The following is a 21,619-nucleotide window of genomic DNA, read 5'->3' as shown; positions in this document are numbered from 1 at the left end:
GGCCCGAGGGGCCCCGCCCCGGTCGCCCCCCGCGCCGGTGCAGTCTGCGGGCGAGGCGAGGCTGGCGCCGCTCCGGAGGCTGCGCGGGGCGGGCTCAGCGCTGCCAGGGCCGCGCGTTCTCCGGCCGGGGCCGGGGCCCTGACGGCCGCCTCCCGCCACGCCGTTACTCAGCACAGCCGGCGTCCCCACGGCCCGCCGACCCGGCAGTCGGGAGAGCACGGGGCCGCCGAGCGGAGCGCCAGGTGCAGGTAGGGCTGTCCTCCCCCGGCGTTGCGGGGATGGACGGTGTGCGGGTGACCAGCTACCGCGGCGTGTGGGCGAGTTGTTTCCCCCTCGCGGCTCCGTCCCTGTCTCTTGCCCCGCTCGGACCCGCGGCCCGTCCGCGCCGCCTGGCGCAGGCGTGTGGCGGCCCCTGGGGCGAGCGGAAGGGCCCACGGCAGCCGCCGGCGTTTCCTCAGAGAGGCGGGCGGCGCGGCTTCGGTCTGCGGCACGAACCGGGCGGGGGAGCTGCCGACCCCACCAGCCTCCTGCCCGCGTCCCTGTGTCGCTGGGCTCGGGGGTCTCCGGAGGTTAAGCCTGCCTCGGGGTGCCCAGGTGCTGTGGGCTATCTGTCCGATGCTCCCGTCTCCGTGGTCTTGCCCTGGACTCCTTTGTTGGAAACGGGCGCACTGGCTTGTGACACGCGTGTTAAAGTCTGGCTTTTCGGGGTCCGAACAGTGCCTTTGAGTCACTGCTGAGGACTTCGGCGAAGCCCTTTTCAGATGCGGACACCTGAGGAGTTAATTTAGCTCCCGCCAGCCTGGTTAAATTTATTCCTTCAGCTTCTCCTGTAGATGGTGGGAGTGACGCTGGCCTCAACACTGCTCTCCGGTATTATTAATATAAAAATGTAAAGTGTTTGGTCGGTCATTAAGTAGGAAAGTTCATGGCTGCGGAAATCAGAGTAGAAGTACCTGGGCGCAGAGCGGCGTTGAGGGCGGAGCTCGGTGCTGGCGGCCGGCCGGCCTGCGCCCGGCACACCGGGCCGGGGCTTCAGCGCCAGCAGCCGTCGGGTGCCTTCAGCAGGGCAGCTCCGGGGGCAGAGGCTTGCTTAGAGCATGCAAGGCATTATGTAATCGGCTTAATCCCGCAGTTGTCTATCTGGAGCCTTTAGAAGTTTCGTTTGTTCTTCGGTTGATAAAGAATGTCTGGATTTTTCAGTTAATGTTTCCTGTATTCCCTTTCTTTTTTCAACTGTGCCCTTAGGTTTTGATATACACAAAGTAACCAGCAGAGGATAAATAAATGATATGAGTTAAAATAGATAGAATTTGTAAGACTAGAAGGAGTGTTTATTTGTTTAGAATCAAATTAACCAAAGTAAAGTTTTGGTTTGATCAGGCTTCTCTGTTTTCATGTAGCCAACTTTGTCCATTGAAAACTATGTTAAACACTTACTTCACAGTATTTCTTAATATAGCCTTTTCATAATTGAATATACTTCCTTTGTGTTGTTTTCTGGACTTACTGCATATTCTTTCTTAATATTCTCTTAATCTTTTTATGTGGTACTGAATCAGACACTAATGTTTTTTTTCTCTGAACATTTTGTTGCTTTAACTGTTGGACTAGTTAAAGGATGTTCATATCATTCTGTTCCATTTTTAATATTATACAGGTGTTGAAATAAGTATCGGTACTTCAGTAGCGGCTTGGACTCAGGTTCTTACTGCATTGTGCTCAATGAAAGTGTGAGGAAAAATGCTTTAGAATTTCTTGTTTCAGGAGTAGATAATGAACAATAAAGATGAAAAAAAACCCTAATCAAACAACAAACCCACAACCAAAATACACACAAATAAAAAAAAAAAAAAAACAAAACAAAACCACCAACCAAAACAAACAAATAAAAAAAACCCCAACAGTTTTAATATCTTGCCCGTTATGGTTTGAACAACACTTAAAGTTCCAAACCAGCAGCTATATTTATGAGTTTGACTTTGTTCTTGTGAATAGTTCCCATGAAATAGGCAATTTAATTTAAATAAACAATTAGAATAATTTCTGTTTAATGTAAATACAAGATTTCTAGATAAGTGTTTGCAAGGTTGGGATGGTTTTGAGACTAATACATAGTGAAGTATTCAAAGATGTGAATAATAGGTTCCACTGTCTTGTTATTATGTACAGAGAGATAGGAGGACAGGAATAAATACTCATGTGAAAAAATATTTGTGTTATCCTAGGAAGCACAAGATAAATACTTGAGATGTTCTCTAAGATTAAATAGACATTTTCCCACTTCTGTCAGCCTTTATGAAAAGGCTAATTGCCACAGAATGAATTGAAATCACTGCCTGTGGGCAATTTTACATTTGTAATTTTGTATGTTAAGTCTTTATTCATAAGAGAGTTAAAGAGATAAAATTGATAAAATGCTCTTGCTTTCCTTTTAAAAGCTATCTCAGAAGGGATAAGTAGTATAGCTTGGGTCTGTTTTATTTCTTAGCCTCTATTGCTGCAATAGAAAAGGTTTTTGCAGTTTCTTCTACAGAATTTTCATACTTATTTACTATGAAAAGTGCAGTATAATTTTAAAGGGGGTGTATATTTCTTTATCATATTCATTTTGTTGTTAGTCTATTTTACCAGCTGTAGGAACTGTGTTTGCAGAACGGCACTGGCACTTTTGTTACTACTGAAATGTCAAGTAGAAGGTGAGATAGTTATGTTGTTGGGATGTGTTGCTCTCAGAATCTGATTATGCTGTAATGAGCACAGAGATTTACATCATACATGCTTAGAAGGTGTCAGACTATACCTTAGGTATTCGCAGCATATCTTAGTCAAATGAGTCCCATTAAAGTAACTCATCTGTACTTGTGGAACCATATGCTTAAAGTAATCTAGTCAGAGTTGGTTTTGCCTCAGCTTCACTAAGAATCCAGATAAAGCATGCATACAGCTTATTCACACTCTCATGTGAATACAATCCATCACAGTGGAAGACAAACCAGTTCCAGTATAATAGAAACATTGTTTGTATTTAGTTGGAGATATTCTCGTGTGGAAGTTGTTTTGTATCAAATTGGCTCAGTTAGTGACCTGCTGGTTGTCTTGGGTCTTCTGAGTGAAGAAAGTAGCATGTGTTTGTTTTAAAGAAGAGAGTTGTTATTAGCCGTGATTTAGTTGGAGAATGAATCAGAATCTTTTGTTTCAGTAGGCATATTTTCCATTGGATTAAAAGATCAATACATAAAGCCTGCATTAGTCTAGCACAGGGGAGGAATAATACTTCATCTGCTGTCTTCAGCATGTCATTTGCCATATCTGGTGACAACCCATTTTTAGCACATTTAATCTATCTTGGGGGACAGTACCACCACATCAGCTAATTCACTATGGTTTACTGCTGTACTGCCCTATGTGTGAATCCTGCAGACCAGGTTCCAGTCTTCTGAAATTACTTGGGTAAATAGCAAATATTTTATGAGTGAGATCATATTTGTAGTGTTGCTGGGCTGCTTATACTTTCAAATAATGTAAACTCCTGTTCTAATTCTTTCTGACAAGTGGATTTGGAAGAAATAAGAAATTCTGTAGTTCTCGTTGTATGCTGGTAAGAGTGCAGTCTGCTGTTCCTGGCGAAAACAAACTATTTGTATCTCACTTTTGGAGGTATAAATTCTTTTAAATTTTTCACAAAAAATAATAATCATCCCTTTAGAATAAAGTATAATATCTAACTTTACCTTCAGCATTTCTGTAAGGGTGGGAAAACTCACTCAGAATTGATCCATTTAATAGTTTCTGACAGAAATAGAAATGATTTTGAGTATTGTGTTATAAGTACTTGGAAAAAAAGCATGTTGAGGCTGGACTGTGAAGATGAACTCATTAAGTAGAGGTGAAAGAAGTTGCTTCTTTGGTGCTCATAATTGCAAAAGAAGTGAAGAAGGTACAAATACACACCACCACCACCCCCCAAAACAATAGGATTTTTACTTTGCATAGGACAATCTAAACCTTTTGCTAATAGTTTGACTTCCTCCATAGACTCCATCCACTTATCCTGACTTGTGGGTATAACTGAAACTTAATGTTCACATAATCTCATCTGACAGAGGTGAGTTATTCCATATTTGAGTGACTATTTGTGCTGAAATACAATATTATTGTTACTTCAGCTGTCAGGAATATGGTCCTTTATCCAGGATCTTCTTTAAGAGCCTATCTACCTTCTTAAGGGAGCTGGTCAGTACTTCCTGCCATGTCCTCTAAATTGGAAGTGTTGATCTCCCATGTCTAAACCTCTGTGGTTTTCCTCTGTTTTGAAGAAAACTGGAGACCTGGGGTGAAAAACCTTAACTGTGGCAGTCTCTTTTTTTGTGGTATTCCACGAATGCTTGTGTGTTTGTCAGACTGTCTCACTGTGCCTGGTTTTGCTGCTCTAAAGGTATGCTCCATGTAACATGTTTGCAGTATGTTTTCGTACTGTACCACCAGGAAGAGACCATTCATGCATCCAAAAATACAGATAGTTGTTCTATGATACATGTTAAAGTGTTTTTGCAGCACTGTCCTTGAAACTTCTTTAAAAAGAAATTTACATATGAAAGCTATGCTTCTGTACAAATTTAAGGACAAAATTTGAAATAGATATATAAATATTGTTAGGTGTCATAGTTAGCAGGAAGATTTTAGTGTTGGATGACCCGAATACTTCTGGAACAGCATGGAACTGTAGACAACTGAAAGCTTGAGTCAAAGTCAGTATGTGAAACTGTGTTTATGTTCACAGGGAACTGTCAGGAGATAAACTTGAGACTTGTAGGTAGATTTGGTGTGAAAAAGTTGTTTAAGTTAAGATGAAATGTCAGATGCCTTAGCACAAGGAAAGTAGAGTAAATGCTTATCTTTGGTGTGCTGATTTCCAGCATGATACTTGTCAAATTTAATTGCTCTTTCTATCTCTGAGAAAAAGTATTGCCGCAACAAAAGATTTCCCCCCACTCCATTCTCACTGCTCTAAATTAAGTGAACACAATGTCTATTTTAAGGACAACTGTATCTTTACCTATCTTGCTTTAGGTGTAGGTGTGTTTATTTCCCCCCACCACTATTAAAACCAATGCTTTGAATTGGTGCTATAGATTATGTTACCTTAACAAATATCTGTGATAGAGCATTTAGTTAGGGAGGTGTTTTTTGAAGCATGGAAAAAAAAACCAATTGTGTCATTTATTCAATCCCAATTCCTATGGGCAATACAGCTAAGAACTTCTTTGAAGGTTTTCAAAATATGTCAGCAAGTATGAGGAGTGAAGATAAGTTTATGGCTACATTTTTGTGTACCAAAGCTCTAGAGTGTTTGCTAATCCAGAAGCATCATCTTATTTTGTCTTCTACGTTTTGACCGTCATGCACCCTTCATACTTCTGATAGTGCTTGCAGGAGCCCATACCCCATGATTACAATATACTTTCTTTGTATTTAGGAGATGCTGTAGTGACTTTTAGCTGCAGAAATCTGCAAAACCTTAGTATGCTGCAACTCTGCAACGTACTTTAATTGTTCTTTATCACATATGTGTTTGTCAATGGGAAGAACATTTTTCTTAATGTCTTAAGATGAGGAACTTCATTTCCTCCAAAGAAAGTTGAAAACTCATACTTGTTCCTTCTCTGGGTAATCATGTTTTACTTTTGATATCTGGCAGGGCTTTGGAGTTATCACTCCCCTTTACTAATGCACTCATTGTGAAGTAACTAATAATATAAAATTGAATATTATATTGAAATATACATATATGTCTTTAAGTATTTGTTTTGTTAAATGTTCAGAAGTTATGCATTATTTCCTAGAGATATTGTGTTCACTTTTTTTTTGTGAATTGGATTTTTTTAATATCAGATTGTACCTGGAAACTGATACTATTCTCTCTTCCCATTTCAGACTAGAAGATGAATAATCTTTCGTTTAGTGAACTGTGTTGCCTGTTCTGTTGTCCACCATGCCCAGGGAAAATTGCCTCTAAGCTGGCATTCTTACCTCCTGATCCCACATACACACTGATGTGTGATGAGAGTGGCAGTCGCTGGACTTTACATCTCTCAGAGCGAGCAGACTGGCAATATTCTTCTAGAGAAAAAGATGCCATTGAGTGCTTCATGACTAGAACATGTAAAGGCAACAGGATTGCCTGTATGTTCGTGCGTTGCTCACCTAATGCCAAGTACACTTTGCTCTTCTCACATGGAAATGCTGTTGACCTGGGTCAGATGAGCAGCTTTTACATAGGACTGGGTTCACGGATTAATTGCAACATATTCTCCTATGATTATTCTGGATATGGTGCAAGTTCTGGGAAACCTACAGAAAAGAATCTATATGCTGACATTGATGCTGCTTGGGTGGCTCTTAGAACGAGGTAAGACATTGGTTGCCATTTTTCTTTTACAGCATTCTTGTCAAATGGTTTTATTTCACGTGCATTGGTAGTTAAAACAGCAATGCTGTGATTTAGAATTAATGGATTCATATCCAAGCTGACTGGTGATGCCTGATGTTGAAGGCATTGTCAGTATTAAGCAGGATCAGTATATATTACTTACGTACTGGAAAATTGAAATTAAATTTAATAAGCTGTGGTTTAGTCTTGAACAATTAGAGTATCTTCTGAAACAGAGTAAAAACCCCCCAGAGTAAAAATCCATTTTGATTTAGGTGAAATGTACATCTTTAATTCTGTGTAGCCTGCCTGCAAAGCCTAAGCTAAAAAGAAAACTGCGTCAATGAAAGTCAGAGATAAAGGAAGAGACAGAAGGAGACAGATAAAGAGAGACAGAACTGCTGCAAGAGCAGGTCAGCTTGACCTAAGAATTCTTTCTGATAAAGAAGAACTAGCAGCTAATGTCACGTGTATTCGTAAAAATAAATATGTATGAACTTATTGTGAAATTGTATGCATATGTATTTGAGAAAAAAATAAAAAGAGCTCTAGAGTTCCCAGAGGTACTCATACCTTTTAAGGAGAGCAATCTCCGCATGTGTCCAGCGCTGCAATAAATATACCAGCTTTACAAATTTCGCAAAGTTGTAGAGTTTTCTCTCTTTCTCCGCAAAACACTTCCTTATTGTCATAGTTTGGAATCTTCTCAGCTGCAAAAATTAAAAAATTGGGAAAAGTCTATAATAATTGATACCCCAGTAATTAACCCACTGTTGTGATGTGGATGTGAGAAGATGCAGGTTGTTTCTTCAGATAATTTCCATCACCTACTTTTTTTGTAGGGAGGGGCAGAGTAAAAGCTGGTACAAGAGAACTTGGTGAGACTCTTACTTCTGTATGGTGTTGAGATCACCTTTTGTTTCAGAATTCTGACTAGCAGCTACAGCATTTGCAAAGAGAGAAAACATCTTTTTGCTTTATATAGAAAGCTAGCTTCACAAAACATAATGTGTGGGAGAGTTTGTAACAGATCTGTGGAAATACCTTATGGTGGGAACAAAAAAAGAGGAATTTGGAGCAGTGGTGTTAACTCAAGCAGAATACAAATGGACAAGAAAAAAATACAAATGGAAAGATGTTATTTCAGCAATTTCTGTGTTCTAAGCCTCTGGTTTTGTGGGACATAAAAGAGCAAGATGAAAGACTGCGAATGCATTCACTGATATAAGTGAGAATCCTACAGAATCCCACACCAAATAAGTGCAGCTTGTCTAATTTGAGAGCAATTTTCACGTAATTTTTTCCATTTAGCTCAATAGTCTTCTCATGGTTACAAATACCCAGACTATAAATACTATTTTAAAAATAGTATTCTATCATAAGAATAACTGCCCACCAGAAAATCCCAGCACACTGTGTACTTTATATCAAAAAGGTATAAAAACCTGAAGTGTGTTGTTATGGCTCAACATTGCAACTTGAGCATCCTGTTTAATAATTATAGTATCAGGGATATGACTTAGTGTAAGGGCATGTGGGCTTTAAATCCTGGATCCTGGTAATTGTCACAGTGAGTTGAGAACTTCATCAATGTAGTATTAATGAGCAGATTACCCCTTTTCATTACTTTAAATACACATTTAGTCTTGTGCTCTTTTTACATTACAACAATAGTATGATACTTCTTTTCAAAGAAGCATATGTTATCCATGTATTAAATAGGGGAAAAGCTTATTATCATAAACCTCACTCAACCACTGGAGACAGGTTTTCAGCTTCATCTATTCAGAAACATGAAAACTAGGTTGTTAGATTAGCTTTTGGTATTTATTTTTATTACAGTGGAAGGTTGAGATATGGCTGTTCCATAAGCCGAAAGCTGCAACAGGTGCACTGTTGACTATGGTTTGTAGCTGGTAGGTGATTAGCTACTCAGTGAAGTAACCGGTGACATTTACCAAAAACATAATGTGGTTTGTGAACAATTTGGAAGACAGTCTGAACTATTTAAATGTAACAGAAAATGGAAGAGAGCTAGATGGTGAAACATAATACTTTATGTCAGTTTACAGGCTCTGTTTTATAAACTAATTTGTAATTGTTATTTCTTCTTCCTCTTAATGAATGTCTGAATATAAAATCTGCAAGGAAATGTAATTGCAATTTGAATTCTCACCACTATTCTTAAGCAATGAAGTGTATTTTCTCTAAACAAATAAGATTGTTCATAATTGATAGGACACAGGCTAATGGCTTTAAACTGAAAGAGGGTAGATTGAGATTAGATATAGGAAATAAATTCTTTTCTGTGAGGATGATAAAGCACAGGAACAAGTTGCCAGAGAAGTTGCCACGAGAAGAACCAGTTGTCCAGAGAAACTGTGGTCAACTTCCCCATCCCAGGAAGTGTTCAAGGCCAGGTTGAATGGAACTTTCATCAGATTGGCCTAGTGGAAAGTAGCCCTGCCCATGGCAGGGAAGATAGAATTACAGGGTATTTAAAAGTCCCTTACCCAAACTATTCTCTGATTGTAATGTCCCATATAAGTGTGCTCATTCGTCAGCAGACGTTGTTGGGGACACCTCTAAAATATCTTATAAGATATTCTTATGTTCAAGAATGACCTCACCTTGGTCCCTTTTTTTGTCTGCTTTTTTTTTTTAATTATTATTTCACCTCCTGTAGCAATTAGGTAATTCGGTAGAGTGTACAAAGCTTGCATTGGTCTGCTCACTTGTGAATTTCACACGCGTGAACAGAATTTGGTCTACTGCTGAAAAAGAGGTTGGTATTACCAGTTATACCTGTAGTACTTAGAACAGCTTTCCAATTGGCTGACCTGGTCTCATCCTTGTATCTGAATGCTGGATGTGTCAGGGGGAAGTTCAGCACTTGACTCTGGATATACCAGCTCACAGTTTGGTTATCCAGCTATGGCATTCTCTTGAGCCCTAAGACAGTGCTCAGCTGTGTTAAAATACTGAATGTATATCTGGACCAGAGCAGAGCCTTTGAGCATTTGCTGCAGCCTTGATTCACTTCCATAACATAGCTTGTCCTGTCAGTTTCACATTGGTACACTCTTTAACATTTCTAACTAATTCTGCAAAAACAAAGTAATTCAATGGTTTGTTTGCAGGATAAATGTGAGTATAGCTGTAACTCCTTGGAAATTCTTGTTGATGAGATAAGAAAGGATCAGAAAGTTTTAAACTCTGCCTCCCAGTTTGTGATGTGATGAAGAAAAGAATGGAGAAGTTACCTTCAGAGATTGATCACAGCCATAGCTCCCTGCACTCCCTGTTGTGAAATATGAAATCATAGAATTCAACATTAAAAGGTGTTTCTGGGGTAATTGAAATGCTGATACAGACTTAATTCTACAGCCAACAAAACCACTTGTGGTAAAGACTTGCTAGTCTTTATTTAAGATACTAGTGATAAAACTTAAGATACAAATCTTAAGTTTTGTGCCTTGGGAAGACAATCCACATACTCTCCTGTAAATCAGCACAGCTGTCCAGTGGGGACTGGACACCTGGAGTGAAATAGTCTGGAACTCATACAGAGGGTGATGATGAGATTTTGCTGTGAATATTAATATTCATGAAATGAATACATAAAACTAGTTTGGCATCCTATCAGAACAGGTAAACAGCAGATGTAGATGCTGAGTTGTGTCCATATTCTTTACCTCCTTTGAAGATGTTAATAGGAAGCAGTCGATGATGGCCATGAAAGAAGGTGGTGTGATTCACTGCCTTCATCAATTTTGGAAAAGTTGTACATTGTTGCATATTCATGTGCATGGGACTGTATAAAAGCTGCAAGTAAGGACATTCTTTTTCCAGCTGTCATAACTAACAAGTGTTGAAATGCCAGGAGTCATTTTGGGATACGCCTATTTTCTGCCGTTCTGGTCTCTGAAGGCCTTTGATGACACCCTAGCAAGGGTGGAAAGGTTTAACCAGCCCCAGGCAAATGCAGGGCAAGTGGCACTCATTCAGAAATCTCTGAAGATGTGCCAGAGTTGCCTCATGACCAGATTTACTTGTAAGAAGCAAAATAGCCCTTTCATTGTTACTTATCATGGACTGCATAATAATTGAAAAATTGAAGGGTAAATCTCACCATCAGACAATGTGTCAAAGTGGACAGAATGTCCATAAATTGAACAGCCAGGTATAGGAATAATACTGTGTCTTCAGATGTTGACCAAAAGTGTTCATTTCACGATTCACATACTACTGTTTTTGGTTTTTTTCATTCAGAAGTAGAAGGGGGGGAGTTCAGCTAGAAGTTGATGTACTCTAGGTTTGTACATTTGGAGGGAAATTGAGGTTTTCTTTAAATTGATAGGGAAAAGTAGCTCAATTATTGTGGAAGAGAAATCTTGACAATAGAACAAGTGTACTGGTAGCATTTTAAAATTTAGAAAGGCGAAACTGTGAGAGAGGCAGAGAAGGTGCAGTTTGTTGGTATAATGTGGACGCTTTGTAAAATATTGTATGCAGGGGGATGCCTACATCATTTGAGGCAGAGCTGTATGCTCCTTAATTTTATTCATGGCCTAAAATGTTGAGAGTTACAGGTGTGGATGAGGTTCATGCCCTTCATGTTCTGCAACTTGCAGCTGTAATTTCATGTGTTATGTCCATGATGACAGAAGATTCTGAATGTGCACTGAAAATTCCCTCAGTATGTTCCCCCTTGTTCATGTGCCCCAGGTACTGTGTCAGGTTTCTAAATGTATGTGTTGCAATAGCTTTGCAAACTGAAGCCTCTCTACAGCATGTAGTGTAAGCCTAAAGAGGTGCTATGGAAAATGTACTCTTCTAAGCTTGATCTTGTCAATACTTTATTTCATTATTGTAAAGCAATCAAGTCTTCTAGATTAAGAGCAGTAGTTCAGAAGTAAATATAAATTACTTTGTCTCCCTTATGTATATCCAGATCAAAATGGCGGGTATTTTTTAAGAGCCTGACACTGTAGCATGGTAATTTCTGCTGGTATTTGTTTCTTAAAGGTAACTGAAGTTAAAAACCAAAAACAAAGGAAAAAACCCAAAGAAACAAAAAACCTCTACCTACATTGTCACAGCCAGACATGCATTTTGTAGTTTTCTTATTGCATATCATGGTAATATGGTAAATACCGAGTGAAAATATAAAATAAGGTTAATATCCAATGTAAGTGATGTACATCCAATTAAAGTGTTTAGGGGTCAGACAGTGCTTTGAGCAACTTGATTCAGTGAAATATTACCTCCCTATGGCAAGGGTGTGGACTATATTACATTCCAACCTAAACTGCTCTATGATTCCATGAAGAGAAAAAGAGAATGGAGGGGCAGAGAAAAGGTGGACCACCAGTAAGAGAAGTGTTTAGTTAAGTGCAGGAAAGGTCTTGCTACAAAGACAGAAATATCAAAGAAATGGTGAAAAGAGTTTCTGCTAAATCACATGAAGTTCATCACCAAGGGGAAAAAAGAATATTTCATTATTGTTTAGCAGTTCTTCGCCTACCAGAAGCTGAAAAGATCAGATCAGGAGTATTTAGGATTACCTCTTTTACAGGAGACCATCTACATCTGGTCAGCATATATAGGGCCACAGGAAAGAATACTGGCCTCATTAGTGTTATCTTGGGCCCTGGTTCCAGGCACTGGAACAGTCTGGCACAGCTACAACTCCTTATTGGCTTGCTCCTTCCTCACCCAACAGTGGCATGCTGTTTCCTGCCTGTCCCTGAACACAGGCAGCACAAAGGAGCGCTAAAGCAATTGCTCCACTACTCCCAGACAAGGTTTATTCAGTTCCTTTCATTAACTGTTAAAGCCTAATGAGGGGGAATGCATTGCTGAAGCTGCAAATACGAAAGTGGTTTTTTCTGTTCAGCTATAGCTTAGCTTTGTAGTGACGTTAACCTGTGCCTTTAGTGTGGCAATGAGGCAGAAATTAGTGAGTGCTCAGACACTCTGTGAGGATGTCAGGAAGCTTACAGGTTCTGTGTCTGAATCTAATCCCCTCTTTAGATTCCTTCTGCTTTCCAGGCAGGTAACCTTTAAGTATGTGAACATAAAGGATGAATTGGGTATTGAAAGGAATTGAAATCTCAGTTGCCCTGGGAAAGAGAAAGATGTTGCAGCCAGCCTTCAAACTGCAGAAAATATCTATCAAGTTTTGTACCAGGTTCTGCCCAGAATACCTTGTCCATGAAGAATAGTGCTTTCTCTGCAAAACCAGCACACTGGTACATGTATAGCTACTTTTAAGGTTTTCTTCCAAGGTCCTTTTTGGTGATTATGGCTTTAAAAAAAAATCCCCAAACCTAAAAACACCCTTCATTACCTTCACCCGCACATTGATGGTCCGTCTATGCTGACACAGGTTATCTAAGATTACTGGAGTCGACAACAGTGTTTACATTAGTCCTATTATCAACATAATGAGCTTTCAAAGATAGCAACAGTCTTTACAGCATGTCTTTGACCTCTTGTAACCAGAGGAACCAGTTGAAGCATATGTCTCTGTAAGTGTCATGTTCCTCTTCCTCAGGATGGCCTGTACTTATAAGGCACTGGTTAAGAGAACAATGTTACTGCGACTTTTTCTCTTGATCTGACACTCCTCCTTTGGGAGACCAGAGATGGTCATCTGATAATTTGACACAAAACTTCTTGGAGTTTAACAGACTATGAGTCTGTCAAAAGAAGTAAATTTTATGAGTAGGAAACTTAGAAACAGTTACCTTTTCAATATTTTTTCTGTTGTAGATTTTGAAGTGGTACTTTTGAGAGATAGCAACAGAGGGACAGCTGGTCTCTTTCTTTTTTCTAAATATTTCTGAAGCCTATTACATTGGGCTTGCATGGCCAAGCTTTGGTAGCAGGGGCCTACAGGGGTGCCTTCTCTGAGAAGCTGCCAGAGGCTTCCTCCATTTCTGGGAGAGCCAATCTCTGTCAGCCCCAAAGATGGCTGTGCCACTGGCCAAGGCTGGGCCAATCAGAAATTATGGTAGTGCCTCTGGGATAGCATATTTAAGAAGAGGGGAAAAATAAATCCTTGCACAGTTGTAATTTCAGCCAGAAAAGAGTGAAAGGAGAACATGTGATGGGAACAGCACTGCAGACACCAGGGTCAGTGGGAAGGAGGGGCAGGAGGTGCTCCAGGCACCAGAGGAGCCCCACACCAGAGCAGGGGGGGATGCCTGATAGGAGACCTGTGGAGAGAGGAGCGCACGCTGGAGCAGCCTGTCCTTGAGGGACTGCACCCCATGGAAGAGCGACCCACCCTGCAGCAGTTTGAGGGGGACTGTTGCCTGTGGGACAGACTCATATCGGAGAAGTTCATGGAGAACCGCCTCCTATGAGGGGGATGCCATGGTGAGCTGGGGAAGGACTCCTCACCCCGAGCAGCGAGAGAAACAACATGGGATGAACTGAGCATAACCCCCATTCCCTGTGTCCCTGTGCTGCTGGGGGAGAGGTAGAGCTGGGAAGGAGAGAGGGTGGGGGAAAGGTGTTTTTAGGGTGTGTTTTACATCTCATTATCCTGCTCGGATTTTGTTAGTAATCAATTCAATTAATATCTCTACATCCAGAGATGGTATTTGATGAACCATCTCTCCCAGTCCTTACCTCAGCCCATGATCCCTTCATTAAATTTTCTCTCCCCTGTCCAGCTGTGAAGCAGAATGAGAGAGAGAGCTGCTTTGGTGGGTGCTTGGCACCCAACCAGGATCAGCCCACTAAACCTTTTCAAGAGAAAAGGGAAGACTGGAATGAGCAGATGTAATCTGTTTTCCAAGCTGCTTGGAGTTTTTTCTTTGGGAGGGAGGGGTTGATTATTTAGGTTTCCATCCTATTCAAGCCAGAATATTCAGAAGTGTACTTTGAACTACCGCTTTGGGTTATTGACTTCTTTAGTTTACTGATTGCAAAGCATGTATTTTCTGGTGGGCACTGTGAGGCAATCTATTTGACTGTGATGGAGTAAGGATTACTTTAATCCAGATATTGTAAACACTTTTCTTGGCTTATTTTTTGTAGCTGTCATTTATCTATCTTCAGGCTGAAGGAATTTGATCAAAAAATATGGGAAAGGATAATGAGAAAGAGGAGAATATATGTTCTGAAATACAGGTTTTAAGTTGTACTTTGAATTCCTGTGTAATGGCCTGTATCTTGTAAAAGTCAACATTCAAGGAAACGCAAGTGTGGTAATTGGCAAGGTTTATTATTTGAAAACTGTTTTATCATAATGTGCTGTGCAAACTGCATGCTATACTAGTGATGCAACGCATTAATGCAATGCAAGTTTTGTTCAGATTATGTTGGAAGGAGGGAAGGCTGTCCTGTACTTTCATAGTAGACAAATGTGATGTGAATTGAGAGATGAATTTTGAAAGGATAGGTGCTATGTTCTCAGGTGTTTCAGAAGAGATGCAGAAATAATGATGACCTCAGATTTGTCTTTTGTTTCAAAGCTTTAATTTATTTTATTTATGTGTGTTGGAATTTTCAGAAAATCTTGTTAATGCTTGAAATTGCTTTTTCTTTGAGAACTGTTGTGATATGAAGGGCCTGTTAGTAGTTCCAGGCTGATGATGCAGACTCAGAGTTTTAGAAGTCTTAATTTGATCTGATCTGATTATGACTAGAAACTCTTTCTAGGAAACACTGATAGTGATTTAGTAGTCGTGAGGCAGCAAGATTCCTGTGTCAGGCAGAGTCTACCTCTTGCTAATACTTTCAAACCTTTTACATTTCACTTTATCAGAACTCAATTTAAATAAACAGACAAATATTAAATTGACAAATATAGATGTGAATAGTGGGTTTATATAGATGTGAATAGTGGGTTTAGACCGAATTTAGCAAGTTAATGGCATGCCTAATGAGTTCTGGTAACATGTAGGTAATACTACAATCTTGAAATCTCCCTTGATATATATTTTTTATTAACTGTTTATTATATATGAATGCAACTTAGAAGAAATTTTTTCTGACTTATTAAGAGGTTCTTGTGGATTTGGAGGGAGCTGTTTTGTTGGTTGGTAATTGAATGTCTTGATACACATGAAACACTTTTTTTCCTAATGTTCCTGATCTTTAGTCTCTTAGACTTTACTGATTTTAGTGTTTGGTTATCCATACAGTTATTTACCCATGTTTATAAGATACTTGTGAATTTCTTTCATACTTCTGCTCCCCTGACTTTACTGGAGATATGCAAAATATAGAAATTGGATAACTTCTTTGTGGCTATGTGTGTTGTTATATGATGTTTACAGAAAATACGCATGCCTTTATTGTAGACAAGGTGACAGGTGCACTTCCCTACACTTGATTTTCATTCCTTTTAAAGTGGCAAATGTCAAACCTACCTCCTGCTGTTCCACGGTGATGTTAGGCTAGGCTGCTCTTACTTTAAAAATTGAACAAGTTTTTAATAATGCATGAGAACAATGATTTGGGTTTGGGTTTTTTGGTTTAGTTTGGGGGCTTTGGACTTTTTTTAGAGATGATGGGGAGGAGTTTGTTTGTTTGGTGTGAAATGGGGTTTTGGGGGGTTTTGGGAAGGGTAGTTGTTGGTTTTGGGGTTTTTTGTGTATGGGGTTTTCTTGGGTGCAATGTGGTATCCCTCCCTATTCAAGGTACTTCCTTTCCCAAGTTTAGATACACTGCTGCAGTCTGACCTGTGCTAAGAGTACCTGGTTAGGGGTACAGGGCAGTGGATCAGTTCACTTTTTTTGCAGGCACTGTTCTTGGCCACATTATTGTTCTCTTCAGAGGCTTTTCCCATGTAACTTGGGTAGCAATTGCTTTTTGCATTCACACAAATGCTGAAAAATATATCAAAATTACTTGTATGAGTGTTAACTAGATGTTTCTTTTGTTTGCCCCTATTAGTTGCATCTTACTAGGAGAAAGCCTTTGATTTCAGTTCTATATTCCCTGCTGGGCTGTCTTGCTTGTGGATTAGTTTGATAAGAACAAGCTTCTTGGCTGTTATGTGGAATGATCAATACCATTATACTGCTCATTGTCAGTATGTGCAAGCTTTAAGTCTCACTAAATTTATAAACAATGTACCAGCTTGCAGGTTTTATCAGATAGCAGAAGAGTAAAGCTGACCAAATTTTTGCAGGCTTGATTATGCTTCATGTGATGATAACCAAAGAGTTATTAAGATTCTAATCAGTTTTCTGTTGTAGGTCCACTGGAGTTAAAAGTAAAGACTTTAACTAGCCACACTGCATTCACAAATCCATATTTAAAAATTTAAATCATTATTCCAATATCATTCAGGCATAGGGAAAAAATTACTGCAAATAGAGAGTAAATAAATAATTGTGTGTTTTAGTCAGGAATGTCATAGAACAAACTTGCTTGTTCTTCTACCAGCTCCTATTTCATAGTTGATAGCCTTGTGAAAATTTTTGTCTTCAGAAATGCTTTTTTTGCCTTGCTCTGTAGTTTGTGTCTGTTTCACTTTATATGCCACTTTTTAAACATTTCTAATTTTCTAGGTATGGAATTCGCCCTGAAAATGTGATTATATATGGCCAGAGTATAGGAACGGTACCGTCTGTGGATCTTGCTGCTAGGTATGAAAGTGCTGCTGTAATTCTTCATTCTCCACTGACCTCAGGAATGCGAGTAGCTTTTCCTGATACAAAGAAGACTTACTGCTTTGATGCATTCCCAAAGTAAGTTGTAGGATATTTATTTTTTTTCAGCATGCATTTTCTCTATAACAGAAGTTCTCAACTAGAGAAAGAAGTAGTCTGGCATATTATCTGAAATTATTTTCAAAAGTTTAATAAAAGAATTGGAGAAAAATCAGTGAATAACATTGAAGAGGAGCACTTGATTTGAAGAAGTTTACAAAACTTTGTAAACCTTCTAGGCACTTTGTATCTCTAATCATTTTAGTGGATATCTGTAAAGAAGTAATTAATTTTCCTGTATATAACATGTAAATCCCTAGTTTTAACAAGTAGTTCTGTCCAGTGAATTGTTAGTCTCGGTAACTGTGAACAAAGTCATTTGCAATATGTTTCTATAAGACTGAAAAACTAAGTAAATCTTAACTGAAGAAAATTTCTGTTGTATTTCAGAACTATATTATTGTTTTCATAGATATAATCTTTTTCTTTACAGCATTGACAAAATTTCTAAAATAACATCTCCTGTCTTAATAATCCATGGAACTGAAGATGAAGTAATTGACTTTTCACATGGCCTGGCATTATTTGAGCGTTGCCAGAGACCTGTAGAACCACTGTGGGTAGAAGGAGCAGGCCATAATGATGTGGAACTCTATGGACAGTACCTTGAAAGATTAAAACATTTTGTGTCACAGGAACTGGTGAACTTGTAACTTTCATTGTGTATTTACATGTTTTTTTTTCATTTCACTGCAGAACTGCACACTTTGATAAATATATAACTTAAAACCTGAATGTTGTGTTTTCAAATCATCTTGGTTGCCTTCATTAAATCTACAGGTAATGATTTGTCAACATAATTAATGAAGGTTTTAATGTCAGCATTATAAACTGGAATTACATGATCATGCAGTCAGACTGGCAGTTCGTATTTCTTTGTGTGAGTTTTTTCTTCTTAGATATAAAGAAAAAAAATCACAAGGAGTACTGTAAGAAAATTTAATTATATAAAACCAAATGCTGTAAAAGTGTTGCCAAGTGCTTTAGCATATCAAAACCAAGTTTATAAATATTTTTTAAACATCTCAAAGTGTACTGTGACTTACTCTGTTGCACAGGTGTAATTAAAAAACTGACTTCTAAACTGTTGTTCTGTAAAAATGTAATAGCCATGAAATTTGAGCAAATACTAATGTATGTAATGAGAATAAACAGTCACTGGAAATTAGTCATGCCCTGTTACAGGGAGAGGGAGGAAAAATAGATATCTTTTCCCATATTTTTTATTTCTTTTGGGCTTAGTTTTCCTTTAGTTATTTTGTACTTGTATTGTCTCTTAGCTTTCAGGATAATAAAATGTATCCACTCATGTTCTCAGGAGTCCTAATCTTGCCAGAATAATTCCACAAATTATCATTGTGGTAATGCAAGTATCATTCACATGATTGCTACTGAGGCCACAAAATACCTCTTTGAAACCAGACTTAAGACCTAGAAGACTTCTTGAACCATGTAGTTTTAAACACTGATTTTTTAGAGCCACAACATGTCATTAAGAAGAACCTTGAAGTTTATCCAACATTGTAATAAAGAGTTTGCAACTTAGCAGTTGTCTGATCAGTCTAATTTTGGATGTTTAGTGTAAAAGCCTATTGGTTTTGAGTATTGTATGGAAATTTTACTAATTGGGCCTGTGTGGGGTGGGAGGAGTGACAAGAAGAGAATATTGACATTTTTCTATTAATTCATCATAAAATAAACTTATGTTGCCTTTCCCTTGAATGCATTTTACGTGAATAAAACTATGAAAAATAAACTTAATTATATGTAGCCTAATTTTGAACAAAATAATATTCCAACAATACACACTGTGCTTTTAAGGCCTTACATAGTTTAATTGTTGTGCTTGTTTTTTGTGATTGAGACTATTGTATACTTAAATGTAGCTTTGAGTATTGTGAAGACTTTGGTTAAGATGTGTTGATTAACAGTAAACAATATTCCACAAACTTGCAGTTTTTTCTTTTTATTCAAAGTAATAGCAGCAGTTGCTTGCAGTATCAAAATACTTAGCAACTTCCCATTTATTCAAGGAAATCTGACATCAAAAGCAATAACTCATTGTTCTGAATCCCCAGTACATTTCTTAGCTACTGTGATCAGGGTGATCAGCAGCTACTGTTCTGATCACCCTTCTATCCCCATGCCTCACCTTACTACAATTTGCCATTCAGGACACGGGCTTTCTGCTGCAAAGCTGCTTGTAAACTTTTTTTTCTGTAATGAATTCTACTATCTCCTTCTTTGAAATTAAAATGAATTATTGTCTTTTGCACTCTGTTGAGTTAATTGAGTAGAAAGAAATTTGTTCCCAAGCAACTAGGTTTCTGTGTGATTTTTTGATCAAGGATGTTTCAGTGAGTTCTGAAATTCAGAGTATATTCAGAAACAGCAACATTAGACTTAAGCATTTTCATCCTAGTTCAAGGCTTTTGGATACAGGTGTGTAACTCAGCTTTATTAACATCGTATTTAATACGTTGTTTGATTTCCTTTTCTTACTACCTTAGTAAGGAGGTAGCCACTAGCCACTATCTCCAATGGATGTCCTTGCCATTAAATGTTTAAGTGCTTTCTTTGTGATGAATGGAGCCTGTTTTGAGATTCACCTTCAGGAATTCAGAAATAAGGAGTGTAGAAGTGCAGTGTTAAGTGATATATATTGGCTGCAGTTTGGTTGCCTGCCCCTTGCAGGCAAATGATCAACTGTCACCACAAGAACTATCTGATTGTGCCAGGGGATATTGTGGCACCCTGTAATTGAAAAAGACAGAAAAGGTGTCATAGTAGTTTTGCTCCTTTTGTTTCTGTATTTTGTTGAAGCTGAACGAAAGGCCTGACTAACAGTGTTTTGACTTCAGTATGTGCAGCTGTGCTGGATTGCACTGGTGAGTGGAGATTCTGGTCTCTTGCACCATTTATGCGTGGTTAATTATTGCCGTTTTGTGCTGATTTATGTTTTATACTTGTATTTTTACAGATGAGTTGTATATGTGAAGAAATTTAAATGGGTTTTAGGCATAGCTTAGCCTGTGGTGCAGATTGTATTATGGCAGCAAACTTGTTAGTGACAGAAAGCAACTCTGAGCTGTTGCAACGATGAGGAAAACATTTGACAGGCTGATTGTCTTGTCCTTATACCATCATTTTGGTCAAATTGACAATGGGCTGTTGTTTAATGTTACAGATGCAATTGTCTCCTGATAAACAAAGTTGATTCAGCATTCATTGAAAAGACAATGCCTGTATTTTAGGGAAAAAGAAAAGAGTGTTTTGTAAGCTTCATGGTGTCATTCCTGGTTTGTTTTTTTTAAGAGATGTATTTGACAGTAAGCTGTCTTTTTCAGTTCTGGAAACCTTGGCAAATCAGCTTTCAAAACAACTTCATATATGTAAAATATGTGATTACCTTCTAAAGGTGGGGTCTATTTGGGACATGTTTTGCTTTTACATTCACAACTCCATAAAACTCCCCTCTCTTTACTGTCCACTTCTGGCACCAAAGAATTCTAGTGTATGTTCAGTTAGATACTCTTATTGATTGATTCTAAACTTACTTTCCTTTTCAAGATTTTTTTAATTGGGGAAAAATATTGCATGTTTATTTTTGGGCTCCTTTAATTGGGTGACATTGGGCAACAAGGTACTGCTCATATGGAATATGCCAGGTCCTACAGGTCCTAATTTTCTCACTACTCTGTAGGCGTTGTTAATACCTTAACATCACAAATAAGGTAAATAGTATGTAAATAGGAGGCTGATTGGTTGAAAACTTTGCAGAAAAGGAGTTGGGGACCCTGCTGCAACAGGCTGCACATGAACCAGCAGTGCACCCTTATGCCAAAGGCAAACGAGACCATTCCAGGCCTGATAGGCAGAGGCCTGCCAGCAGATCATGGGAAGTGATCCTACCTCTCCTCTCTGCTCTGTGAGTGCAGATGTGTGTGAAATGCTGAGTCTAACTCTGGGCTTTTGCATGAGGAAGATTGGGATGTATTGAAGGAAGTCCAGTGCAGGGCCACAGCTATGACTGAAGGACTGGACCATCCAGCATAGGAAGAGATGCTGAGAGAGCTGGGGCTGTTCATCCTGGGGAAGAAAAAGTTTGAAGTTTGGCAGGATATTAACTATTATGTGTGAATATCTGAGGGAGGGAGTGGAGAGAGCTGAACATTTCCCTGTACTACCCTCTGAGAGGGCAAGAGCCTATGATTACACACTAAATACCAAAAAATGTTATCTGAAATTAGAAAGCAAATTGAGTTTTTGGGGTGGTTTTTTTTTGTTTTTTTTTTTTGGGGGTGTGTTTGTTTGTTTGTGGGGTTTTGTTTTTGTTTTTGTTTTGTTGTTTGGTTGGTTGGTTGGTTGGTTGGTTTTGTTGTAATTTTTTTTGTGAGGCAGATCGAACACTGGGACTGACTGTGTAGTTCTCATCTTTACACATAGTCAGAAT

The 21,619-nt window shown here is 38.8% G+C and overlaps 1 protein-coding gene across 1 annotated transcript; it reads left to right on the top strand.

Moving 5' to 3' along the window:
• The first annotated feature begins 57 nt into the window (after positions 1-57).
• On the top strand, positions 58-21,258 carry ABHD17B (abhydrolase domain containing 17B). Its single transcript, XM_030969139.1, has 4 exons — positions 58-248; positions 5,935-6,409; positions 16,966-17,145; positions 17,600-21,258. The coding sequence occupies exons 2-4, from the start codon at positions 5,943-5,945 to the stop codon at positions 17,817-17,819; spliced, it is 867 nt and encodes a 288-aa protein (XP_030824999.1). The 5' UTR covers positions 58-248; positions 5,935-5,942; the 3' UTR covers positions 17,820-21,258.
• The last annotated feature ends 361 nt before the right edge of the window (positions 21,259-21,619 follow it).

This window comes from Camarhynchus parvulus, chromosome Z (assembly GCF_901933205.1).
Source record: "Camarhynchus parvulus chromosome Z, STF_HiC, whole genome shotgun sequence".
NCBI lineage: Eukaryota > Metazoa > Chordata > Aves > Passeriformes > Thraupidae > Camarhynchus > Camarhynchus parvulus.
The sequence above is the reverse complement of the archived record's forward strand: the minus strand, read 5'-3'. Positions and strand labels throughout refer to the sequence as shown.